Source organism: Polypterus senegalus, chromosome 6, assembly GCF_016835505.1.
Source record: "Polypterus senegalus isolate Bchr_013 chromosome 6, ASM1683550v1, whole genome shotgun sequence".
NCBI lineage: Eukaryota > Metazoa > Chordata > Cladistia > Polypteriformes > Polypteridae > Polypterus > Polypterus senegalus.
In genome coordinates this window covers 74839322-74851608 of record NC_053159.1, presented here as the reverse complement: position 1 = coordinate 74851608, position 12287 = coordinate 74839322, and the positions used below count along the sequence as shown (strand labels likewise).

The following is a 12287-nucleotide window of genomic DNA, read 5'->3' as shown; positions in this document are numbered from 1 at the left end:
TCCGGGGTAATGTCCCCGGCATGGCCTCGCTAGGCGACATACCGTCCCAGGCCCTTCTGCGCGGGAGCCCGCTGCACTCCAGCAATGCCCGTTCTCCTTCCTCCGCAGCTGGGAAGCTTGGGCATACTGCGGACCGGCGGTGGTCCATGGGGAGAACCGCTCCTGCGGGGTTGTGCATGCGCCGCTCCCGCGGCGAGTGTGTGGGGTCCGCTGCTGCACCGGGCCGTCCACAACAACAGTTTTCTGTACAGGTCTCCGCCTTGGAACAGGGGAAGCATCCTGCCGACTACGCCAGATGTGAACGGGACCCGGACACAGACAGATGGACATCATAGTTCACCCAACACACGTTTATTATTTATAATATTTACAATATTTGTTCAGTGCACGTCCCAGTGCCTCCAGCACCGATCTCCCAAAGTCCAGGCCTCACAGTCACCAAACGCCTCTTCTTCTGGCCGCCTCCAGTCCTCTCTCCGGCTCCGTCCTCCTTCCTCCCAACTCTGGCTCGTCTACTGGAAGGAGGCGGCCCCTTTTATTATGACCCGGATGAGCCCCAGGTGCTCCCCCTGACGTCACTTCCAGGTGTGGCGGAAGTGTCAGGAAAGCATTTGGAAGCACTCCAGGTCTTCTTGGAATTACTTCCGGCAGCACTTCCTGGTGTGGTGGAAGTGCTGCCATCCAGGATTCCCCAACTGTCCGGGCGCCCCCTGGCGGTGGCCACGTCCTCTCACGGGCATCCCAGTTCCGTCCTTGCGACCCCCAAATAGACTAGTATTGTCCAACTTGGGGACTGTCCAGGCGTCCCGGCCGGGCAGTGTCCCCGCTCATCTGTGACACAGACAGGCGGACATGTTGTTTCTCAACCACCACACGTTTATTTACAATATTTACAAATAATGGTCACTCAGACCCAGTTCAATGTGCACAAACCCCAACACACTCAGTCCTGGCCTCACAAATGCCTCTCTTCGGGCCGCCTCCACACTCCTCACGTGCCTTGTCCTGCTTCCACCCGACTCCAGCCCTGAATGAATGGAGACAGCCCCTTTTATACAGTTCCTGGATGAGCACCAGGTGTTCCCGGCATTCCTCCCTTGGCCATGCCCCAGCATGGCGGAAGTGCCGGCTGTCCTCCCAGGAGCTCTGCGGGTGTCTCCCAAAGTCTTCCCAACAGGTCCCCAAGGCATTGGGGCGCCTCCTGGCGGTGACCATGGGCCCCTACAGGGTAGGGCTTCCATGCCCTCAACCCGTGGCCCCCAGAGCAACAAAGGAGGCGGTCCCCACGTGATCCAGGGTGGGCTTTGACCCTCTTCCGGTCCCTCATGGCGTCCCTGCCAGGTCGTTGCCCCTGGCATCCCTGACAATATATATATACACACACATACGCATATAACCATATATATATACATATACACACACACACATATATACATAAATATGCATATATATGCATACAATACAGGCCAAAAGTTTGGACACACCTCCTCATTCAATGCGTTTTCTTTATTTTCATGACCATTTACATTGGTAGATTTTCACAGAAGGCATCAAAACTATGAATGAACACATATGGAGTTATGTACTTAACAAAAAAAGGTGAAATAACTGAAAACATGTTTTATATTCTAGTTGTTTCAAAATGCTCTGATTACTGCTTTGCACACTCTTGGCATTCTCTCGATGAGCTTCAACAGGTACTCACCTGAAATAAAACCAGGTGGGTTAAAGTGGGTCACGACACCAGAAAGGTTGGCAAACACTACACTAGTGACCCCAAATATCCCTGCAATCCTAAACTCCATATGTCTTTTAAAATGTCTGACAGGCCTGCCCATAGGTCACTATTCTATACTGAGGTGGAGCAAGGACTCATATTAAATACATTAGCTTTACCTGCTGCCACCTAGTAGCCTTATTCGTATTGGTTATTCCAGGAGTTACAATCTCTAGGAGTCCATTTACAGTACTGGAGCATAGTGCCTCCATTGGTGCTGGTCTGTTGGCACTTGCAGTCTTGCTATTGCTGATGCACTTACCTTCAGTATTCCTTTCACCTGAATACTGCACTAAACTATTCAAGTTCAAGTTCAAGCACTTTATTGTCATTGTGTAACACAACAAAATTAATTTTTGTAACAGCCCCAAGGTGCATTTAAAGAAAAGTCAAATAATTCAAAATATGTCATATATACTGTAGTGTTAAGTGATCAAGTAACCAGAGCAAATTATTATTGCTCAAAGTACAGCAGCATAAATTGTTATTGCACCTGTTAGTGAATAGTACATTACATATTCTATATTCTATTACATTAGTATATTGCACATTACCAATATAGCTTATTGCACATGTTCAATTAAAAAATTATCTCAGACTGAGGAGATTCAGAGTTCAGAAAGTTTATGGTAGATGGGAAAAAGCTATTTTTTAGTCTGTTTGTGTGTACATGGATTGACCTAAAGCGTCTTTCTGATGGGAGGAGCTCAAACAAAGAATTTCTAGGAGTTTTGTTCTTGAGAATGTTTTTGGCCCTTCTCACACAGCGAGTCTTAAACGACTGTTTGAGCGATGGCAGTTCAGTCCCAATAATGGCCTCTGCTGTTTTTACGACCCACTGTAGGGCTTCTTTAGCAGCCTTGGTGCAGCTGTTGTACCAGGCCATTATGCAGTTAGTTAAAATGCTCTCTATAGTGCATCTATAGAAATTAACCAGTAGCTTCTGGGAGAGTTCAGCTCTCCTTAGCTTCCTAAGAAAATAGAGGCGTTGTTGTCAGCCCAGGACAGGTCCTCTGAGATGGTGACTCCTAGAAACTTAAAGCTGGAAACTCTCTCCACAGCATCTGCATTGATTGTTACTGGACTGTGATTGGTCTTTTTAGTGGTCCTAAAGTCTAGAATAACTTCTTTGGTCTTTTTGGTATTTAAGACCAGGTTGTTGGTGTTGCACCATTCTGTCAGATTCTGAGCCTCTTCCCTATATGCTGCTTCACTGTTGTCTGTTACAAGCCCAATGACAGTTGTATCATCCACAAATTTAACAATAATGTTTGATTGGTGGATGGGTTGACAGTCATGGATGAAGAGTGCATAGAGAAATGGACTTAGTACACATCCTTGCGGCACACCAGTAAGGGTGGAGGATGTGTGTTTGATTCTGTTCTTGCAGTTAGAGTCCCTGCTGGGCCCTCCTTCACAGAGTATTTTTGAAATTCTTCTTGTGTATACACTGCATTGTGCAATAGGACAAGACAAGATGGCATTTACAAGACTCCTGCTCCATCTCTGCTAAATGGACAATGTTGACAGTTTCATGGAGTGACAATATTGCCTTTTATTTGCAGATATGGTAGAGATGATGCTCATGCAGAATGCCCAGATGCATCAAATTATAATGCAAAACATGATGCTGAAAGCCTTACCACCAATGGCATTCACTCCACCAGGTAGCTGTGGAAATCCTGCTCCCTCTTCTCCTCAGCCAAGACCAGTGAGTACTGCATAATGTTAAATCTGAAACATATTTTACAGTGAACCAAATGAGATATTATCTACATCTGCAAAAAAAGCATTACACCATATTGAAAAGGCTGCTGTTTTCAAGATACTCTCTTTTGTCTGAAGCCAGCCATGTTGTACTGAGGCATTTGTTTGGACTCATTAGACTATCACAGTTTAATTTTCTGTTGTACCTTACTGATTACAAAAATATATTTTATTTGATCTAAACTACTGTTTTAAAGATGTTTGAATTTATATGCATTGTATTAGCTTTTTACTCATCTTGGATCCTTAAAACCAAACATCAAGACCAAAGATGATCTGTGATAGATGTACCTCATCAAAGAATTTTTTGCCACATTGTCTTACTGACATTCTTTTCAAAAATTTTGTATAACTACTACCTTGACATTGGGTGAAGCATTGAATAAGAGTAGCTTGGTGGTACAGTGGCTAGTGCTACTGCCACCACAGTGTAAGTACCGTCTAAATGGAGTTTGCAAATCACCTCAGTGAGATTTTCTTTTGGCATTCCAGTTTACCTCCCATATCTCAAAGAATTTAAATTGACCTAATATGAAGGAGTGGGGAGAAATGTGATGGATGACCACCTTGTCCAGGACTACTTCCAGCCTTGCACATAGCGCTGCGTGTGTAAACACCAGCACACCACAACCCTGCACAGGATGAGCTGTTTAAAACAACTGATGGATGGATGGATAGATGAACAATTTAATCAATTACTTGTACATGACTGATAAATGTCTGATAAGTACCAGAATAATTCTTTGAAATTTAAAGATTAAAGATGTTAAAAAAATGTAAAAAAAAAAAAAAAACAAAACTGAACCCCAATACGAGAGACAATAATTGTGGCTGAGAGAACAAGAGGGTCAAAACCAAAAGTACACGTAAGAAAAGAGCACAAAGAAAAGCTTTGAATTCTTTGAGATTTGATATCTGCTTATCAGATAAGGATCTGAACTCTTAGCCATCCTTTTATGCCACTGTGTTGATTACACATGGGTCCCGACCTCAGAGGAAACACTCTAAGCAATGCTGGAAGCATCCCTAATGATGGCTATAAACACTGGTGGCCTCTGAGGACGAAAAATCATACCAAATCATGACAAAAAAGCTGAAAGAGGAGGCAATCAACCTACCAGTCATTCAAAACTTTATTTTGTATCACAAGAAATTTTACAAAAACGACAAGATTACAGCCCAATTCAATTTTAAATATTACAAAATATACAAGATGATTTGATAGACTAAGTAGATATAACCCGGTACAGAATGCAAATGCCAAGAAATCCAGGCTGATGAAAAAGTCACCAGACTACCAGAGGTGGTAGGCAACACAGTAAAGGCAACATCTGCACAGCAGATAAAGGAATAATTTTTAGATTAGATAAACGTTATTAATTCCATAGGCATTTCCGACCGGTAGATTGGAAAGTTAGTGCAGATAGATCACGTTGCATTCAAAAAAAAATTTTTTTTAAATGTTAGTCTATCATATATCCTCCCTATGGCATTTGCCACTTGATTGATATACAGGGCGGCCAGTCTGAGATCTGTTTTCTTCTAACACATTGGTCATAATGCACACACGATCAAACGCATGAGCTAGTGCAAAACTCCGGCTATCTAAGTGATCTAGTTAGCCTTCCAATTTATATCGACTAAAGAAGGGATTTAAAAAAAAAATAGTTGTTTATGGGCTGGATAAATTCATATGCATACAGCAACAGAAACATAAAAAACATTGATACAAACAAGAGAAATAATTTAGCCAAAGAATCAATCAGTCTAAAAATAAGCAATTAAAAATCACTCAATGTGTATTGTGTAGGTATTTCAAAAATGAACTTAATGAGTACATTAGGAGGGAGCATTGAATTGCCTGATAGCAGTGAGCAGAAAAGACCCCCAGAGGTGCTTCTTAGCACGCCCTGGTGGAATGAGCCTGTGCTAAAAGTGTTCCAAGACAGCACCTCCTGGAGGGGATGGAGGGGAATTTTCATGATGGCACCTTGTTTGGCCACCATCCTCTTTTCCACAACAGCTTCCAGTGTGTCCAAGGTTCACCCTGTGATGGCTTTCCCTGAAAAGTTTGTTCTGGTGTTGTGCGTCTTTTGAGCTCAAGTTGATTCCCCAGGAGACTGCAGCGTAGGACACCACACTGACTGCTATGGACTGGTAGAAAATTTCCAGCAGCTGCAAACATCAAAAGACTCGAGTCTCCTTACCAAGTACAGTCTTCTCTGGTCCTTCTTGTACAGAGCCATTGTGTTGTCCGACCAGTCCAGTTTGTTGTTTATGTGAAGCCCCAGGTACTTGTAGATCAGCACCACTTCGCTGTTCTCCCCCTTGAATGGTGACTGGTCTCAGAGGCTACTTGGCGTGCCTAAAGTCCATCAGCAGCTCTTTTGTCTTGCTGATGTTAAATTGCAGGGTTGTTGTCCCCACACCACAAGACGAAGTCCTCCACAGGCCTCCTGTACTCTGACTTGTTTCTATTATTAATGCAACCTATGATCTGATAATGTCTGTAGATAGCAAGTGCTGCCTGAAGTTTGCTGTGTAGAGGGTAAACAGGAAGGGAGACAGGACAGTTTCCTGACGTGCTCCGGTATTATATTATATAACAGCCCTTTCAAAGTGCTTTGTAAGCACGGACCAAGTGTAGAGTTTTTTTCAAGTGGAGCCCAGGAAGGTTAAGTGACCTGCTCAGAGTTACACTGTTAAGTTAAAATATGTTTATGGATGTGGTGAGAGAGGATGTGCAGGTGATGGGTGTAACAGAACAAGAAAAAGAGGACAGAAACATATGGAAGAAGATGATCCGCTGTGGCGACCCCTAACGGCAGCAGCCGAAAGAACAAGAAGAAGAAGATTGACCCAGCAGCCTTGTTGTTTACTGTCCAGTGCCTTAACCCCAAGTCCATACTGCGTCAGCTATTCATCAGCCTTCTCATCTGACTTATTCTCAATCAAAGTACATGTAGCCATAGCTTGTCTCAGAGGTGTGGCATGAAAGGCAGGAATCATTTTTGGATGTAGCACCTATTCAGTGCAGAGTATGTTTCCCACACACATACTCCCATTGAGCCAACGTAAACCTACAATTAACCTTACACACACACACACATAGTCAAAGAAGGTGCAAAGCTCACAGAGACAGTGGCCAGGCTGACAACTGAATGCAGGTCTGTGAAGCAGTGAGATACTAGTATTAAATGCTGTGCTACCCTACATCCCTAAAAAAAGATGTGCAATACAGTGGTGTCGGCTCTATTGCCAGCCGACTGACCTAGGGTCCTAAATTCAAATTCAGTGCCCGGTTGTTGTCCGTGTGGAGTTTGCATATTTTCCCTGTATTGGTATTCTGGTTTTCCTCCCACATCCCCAAAGACATGCAGGTTAGGTTTATTGGCACCTCTACACTGGGCCCAGTGTCAGTTGGTGTCTGTGTGTGCACCGTGTGGGTCTCCGTTAAGGGGGGATTCCTGCCTTACACCTGATGCTGCTGGGAATGAACAAGGCACTCCACAACCCTGGATTAGATGAAGCTGATTTGAGACTGTTATGTGATGTTACATGTGGAAATAACTCTTTTATAATGTAAAAGAGAGAAGACGTGTCTGCAGCTTTTAATATTATATGTTAACTTATGATCTTTCAGGTTTAGAAAAGTGCTTAGGGTCTATGTAAAATTAAACTGAATAACTGATTAATTCAGCTTTGGCCAGTGCAACGTGATATTGAAACTTACAGCTGTATAAGTTAGTGAAAATGATTCAGTGTTTGACAAGATGCTAACATTGTTGGACCAGACTTTAGTCCTAATCATCAGGTAGCCATCAGCACCAGAAAATTAGATGATTTTGCACCATATGCTTTAAAGACCCAAATGAAAAGAGTGAGGGCAGCAGCTGAAAGAAAATATTTTAAAAATGATGATGTAAGAATTTAGCACAGCAAATGCCTTAAAAGCAACATTAATCATTCATTTTTATTTGTGCAATCAAGCCGCACAAACCATTATTTACCAGATATAACTTTCTCAGTCTCACTTTAGTAGGTGCTGAAGTCTATCTCAGTGCCAATGGGCGACAGCACAGCTGTGGACAGGGTGCTAGTCCTCCCCAGGGCCCAGTTAAGAGTTTCCAATCCACCTACCATGCATGCCTTGATGGAACTGAGAGGAAAATCCACACAGACACAGGGAGAACATTCACAATGCACACTGTCGACAACCAGATCCAGGATTTAGACCGAAAATACTGGATCCATAAGGCATCAGTGCTACTCACTGCACTACTACACTGCCCATTTATGAGATCTCTGTTAATAATTTGACTCAACATATAGTTCAATGAATACAGTTCATTAATAAGTCAATTCTTAAATATTTGTATTGAGAATTGTAGAATTTTCTTATATGCAAAGGAGCTTGAAATTAACTTTCCATTTGATGGTATAAAAAGCAGTGAACCATATTATGCACTCACAAGAGTTACTGCTAGTATTTCATTTATTTATTAGTTTATAATTTTTGGTTGGCAGCACAGAATCACCAGTGTGCATTTTTTGGAAGAAGTAAAATGTATAGGGGTGGATCATTGGTGAAATTGCTTTATTTCTTGAAAAAATAATCACATTTTTAAAATTTCTAAAATTTTTCAAAAATGTTTGAAAATGTATGTATGCCAGCATGCCATATAACCATACGTTGTCTTCATTGTAGTGAAAATCTCTTTTGTTAAACTCTATGTGGCTTTAGGGATGAAGTTCTGATCACTTGGTGCTTGCTGATACAAGATTTTGAAATATTTCATCCTCAGAAGTGCCCATTCTCAGGCCAACACCTTGTTGAGGTTGTGTTTTTATAACATTTTAGGTACGGCTCCACCGTAAAACAAGCCAATATCCTGAATGTTGGATGTACCTGAGAAAAGTTTTAAAATTTCCAGGCACAACATAGTGGCTGTACTTCTACCTTTCAGTTTCAGGCTCCTGGGTCCACATCGCCCGCTTGGCCACTATCTGTGCAGAGTTTGCATGGGCTTCCTCTATTCATGTGGATTTTTACCAGGCACAATGCAAAGTTGTACATGTTAGACTGATTTATGAATGAGCTTTACCAGCCATGGATTTGCACCCTCTCTAGATTTGGCTCCTATCATGCCCCTGAAGCTGATGAAAAATGCCCTGGATTTCTACCACCCTATATTGGTTCAAAAAGTGGATGAATGTGTGGTATAAATATTGCATTGTAATTCTATAATGAACAGTTAAAGATCTTGATACCAAAATAACTGTTTAAAAATCACGTTTCTTGCATTGTACAAGAAATGCTTTTCTTACACGACACTGGAAAATTTGAAAGTAAATAACAGCTTGCATTAGGCTTGTACCTTGAGTGATTTCTACAGATTCAGAATAATTCTAAAAAAATAGCAAAATTGTGTGTGTTATTTGCCAAAAGTACTTATAAGAGGAAAATGAATAAAAGGACAATACAAAATTTCAAAAGAAGAATACAAACAAAACCTTTGCCTTGTCTGTCCCTTGGAATGGTTTCCCTCTCTTTCCTACCTCTCAAAACTGTAACCAATGGCCTTCTCTCACCTTTCCTCTCACTCTGTTTTGCTTTCTCTCTAAATATCTGGAGGCTCTTCCTACCTGCTCCAGCTTAAGTGATGGTTTTCAAGCATTGTGGTCTATGGATATACAACATGTTAAAACATTGGCTATTTTGACATGGCACATTTGCACCTCTGACCTTTGCTGTTCACCGTCCCTACTTTGAGTGCTGCCTTTATGAGGCATTGGATTGGTTCAGAAATGTGATACGCAGTGAGCCGTTAAATTGTTCCTACCCACTTTTAAGCAACATTCACTCATGGTTGTCTCTATGTCTGGCGTCAGCAAGACTAGGTCTTCACAAATTTTGAAGACTTGCTAAGATTATGTAAAGAAAGGTTACGACTGAAAATCACTGGAAAAGTCTGATCCTTCCTGGCACTTATATCCCAGCAAATGATAAGGCAGCCACCATGTTTCCCGTCTCATCACTATGAAATTTACAGACATTCCCAATCATCCAGCTGTAGGCACCTTGGAGTGTAGTAGGCCTTGGGGAACTGGTGTTCTGGGTCGTGCATCTTCTTCACTTGTTCTGTAGCACTGGCTAATGGAGAGAATTTTATGGTATGCGTTCACTATGATGTCTCATTCACCTTGTGGAGAGCTCACCATGGCAGCAACAAAGTCTGTGTATCCTTGGAGCTGAGGAAAATAGATGAACAGTCCACTTGTGCCCTTCCATTTAACTTTTACCTCCTTAAGTTAGCCAGCCAAGACTGCTTTTATACAAACCTTGTAATTGCAGTGGTCAACTGTAATCAGTCCTGGGTCACCTAAGTATTAAATAAACAAGGCCAATAAAATACTAATTAAAACATAATACACAATGAATATTTGTGTGACCCTTAGAATGTTACAGAAATTTAACAAAGCACATAAAATCTAAAGATATAATACATTTGAATACTGATGCTATAAATACAAATGTTTGATCTCAATCAGCCTTAAAATCAGGAGCGGGGATACTGAGGAGTGCTTTAACTGAAGATCTCTGTGAGCATGAGTAACATTCTGAGACAATTCTGAGCCATATTTTAAAATGTAACCCATCTGAAGTGTGTATGTATGCATAAAGTGTGAAGTGGTATCTATTGACACCATGAAACAGCACCACACTGCTGCCTCAGGACTTCTATGCTAATGGCTAACCTAAGGCATGACAAGCAACACTTCACATTTTGTGTGACTTGACTTGAAGGGAATGCCATCACCTTGTCAGGCTGCCAGATTGACAGAAAAGATAATGAAATGAGAGGTTACACCAGTGTGACACGTCTATATGAAGGAATAACCAGGTTGATCACCTATTACCATTCCATTTGCTTTAGCAGTGTGATGTAGTGTATAAGGTATTGGACTCAGAATTCTCAGGGTTTGTGCCACAGTCCCCCTGGTTCACCCTCAGCAAGTCACTTAATTCTAACTATAAAAATCTAAGGTGCCCAGCAAGAGTTTCCTTATATAAAACAGTGGGTTTAACAGTAAAACACTGCAGGCTATTATTTGATTACATGGGGTGAAATAAAAGAATCACATTTCATTGAAAAAACATGTATGTGTACTTTTGTTCTTCATTTGTGTTGGAATTGGAGTAAAATGTGTGTGAAAGAATAACACTGGGCCCAAAATCAATATTTCTGTATAGCAAAGTCTCCTGGAGCAAAATTGCTAAAAATCAGGAAGATTCTAGTATTTCAAAAAGCTAATAACAATAATAATAAAGGTTTCATTCTGCCTGAATGATTTATGTTCAAGTGTCCAGTCTACTGTACTGTAACAGACTTATTACCCTTTCCAGGGTGTCTTGTTCTTTGCACCCTGTGCTGCCTGGATTGGCCCCACCTTCCTGTTTCCCAGAATTGGATTAAGTAAATTTGAAAATGTATGTATGTATGTATGGTAAAAAGCAAGGAGGCAAGAAGCGTACAAAAGACCTGGGAAGTGAGAAGGTAATACACATGGTCTGTGTTGTAACAAGCATCACAGGAGAAATAAATGATGTTGAGAAACTCAGCTCAGTGTCTCATGACTGCTGATCTAAAATGAATGCCAATTTCTTTCTGAGGAAGGCTTTTATCTTAGAGAACCAGAAAAGGCAGGACTAGAAACATGGCTAACGATCATCATCCAGGTCTTTATCTTTGGGTTTGGTGGTGTCACATAAAAATCCTTCTTTCAGTGTACGCTTGAAATCATAAATGTCACACTATTCCCTCAACTATGTCAGTATGCATATCCACAAACCTCTCACAAGTCCTTGATCAATCTGCAATGTGGGGAAGCTTCCAAAATATGAAGATGATTTTGATTTATAAATTCTAACAGTGAACAAAGGACAGCTTTGGGAAAGCTGTGCAAAAGCACTACTGCAACAAAGCCTACAACATCCCCATGCCAATCACTCATATCTTGACACACCAACATCACTCTTTAAAGCAGCTAATTTATAGCCAAGAATGTCTAAAATGTGTAACGTCAAATCTATGAACTTGTCACATTACTTTCCTTAAACATACATTATATACAGTACACTTATATGTTGTTAATTCTGTAAAGCAAAATCTACCTGAATGATTTTTCTCAAAATTATTAAACTTCTAGGACAGGGGTGCCCAATATGTCGATCGCGATCGGCCGGTAGATCGGAAAGGTAGTGCAGGTAGATCGCGTTGTATTCAAAAAAAATTTTTTTTAAAATGTTAGTCTATCGTATATCCTCCATATGGCATTTGCCACTTGATTGATGTACAGGGCGGCCAGTCTGAAATCTCATGTCTTCTAACACACACGGTCATCCTGCACTCACGTTCAAATGCGCAAGCTAGTGCAAAACTCCGGCTATCTAAGTGATCTGGTTAGCCTTCTAATTTATATCGACTAAAGAAGGGATTTTTAAAAAAAATTGTTGTTTATGGGCTGGATGTGGAATTGGAAGAGGATTTTTTTCTCTCACAATGTCACAATCGAAGTGCGTTTGTCTGATCTGTCAATCTATCATTGCTATTCCAAAGAAGGAAAATGTGGAAAGGCACTTTCGAACTGTTCATAAAAACTACAAAACTGACTTCCTTCCGAAAAGCGATTTGAGAAAGAGAAAGGAGAGGGAACTAAAAACGCAGTTAATTGGACAGCC

At 41.4% G+C, this 12287-nt stretch overlaps 1 protein-coding gene across 1 annotated transcript in view; it reads left to right on the top strand.

Moving 5' to 3' along the window:
- The window catches only part of zgc:112416 (uncharacterized protein LOC550509 homolog), a 69128-nt gene that overhangs the window by 37973 nt on the left and 18868 nt on the right, over positions 1 to 12287 (top strand). The window contains exon 6 of the mRNA XM_039756352.1: positions 3343 to 3488. Within this exon, the coding sequence (XP_039612286.1) occupies positions 3343 to 3488 (146 nt within the window). The remainder of the gene's footprint in view (positions 1 to 3342; positions 3489 to 12287) is intronic.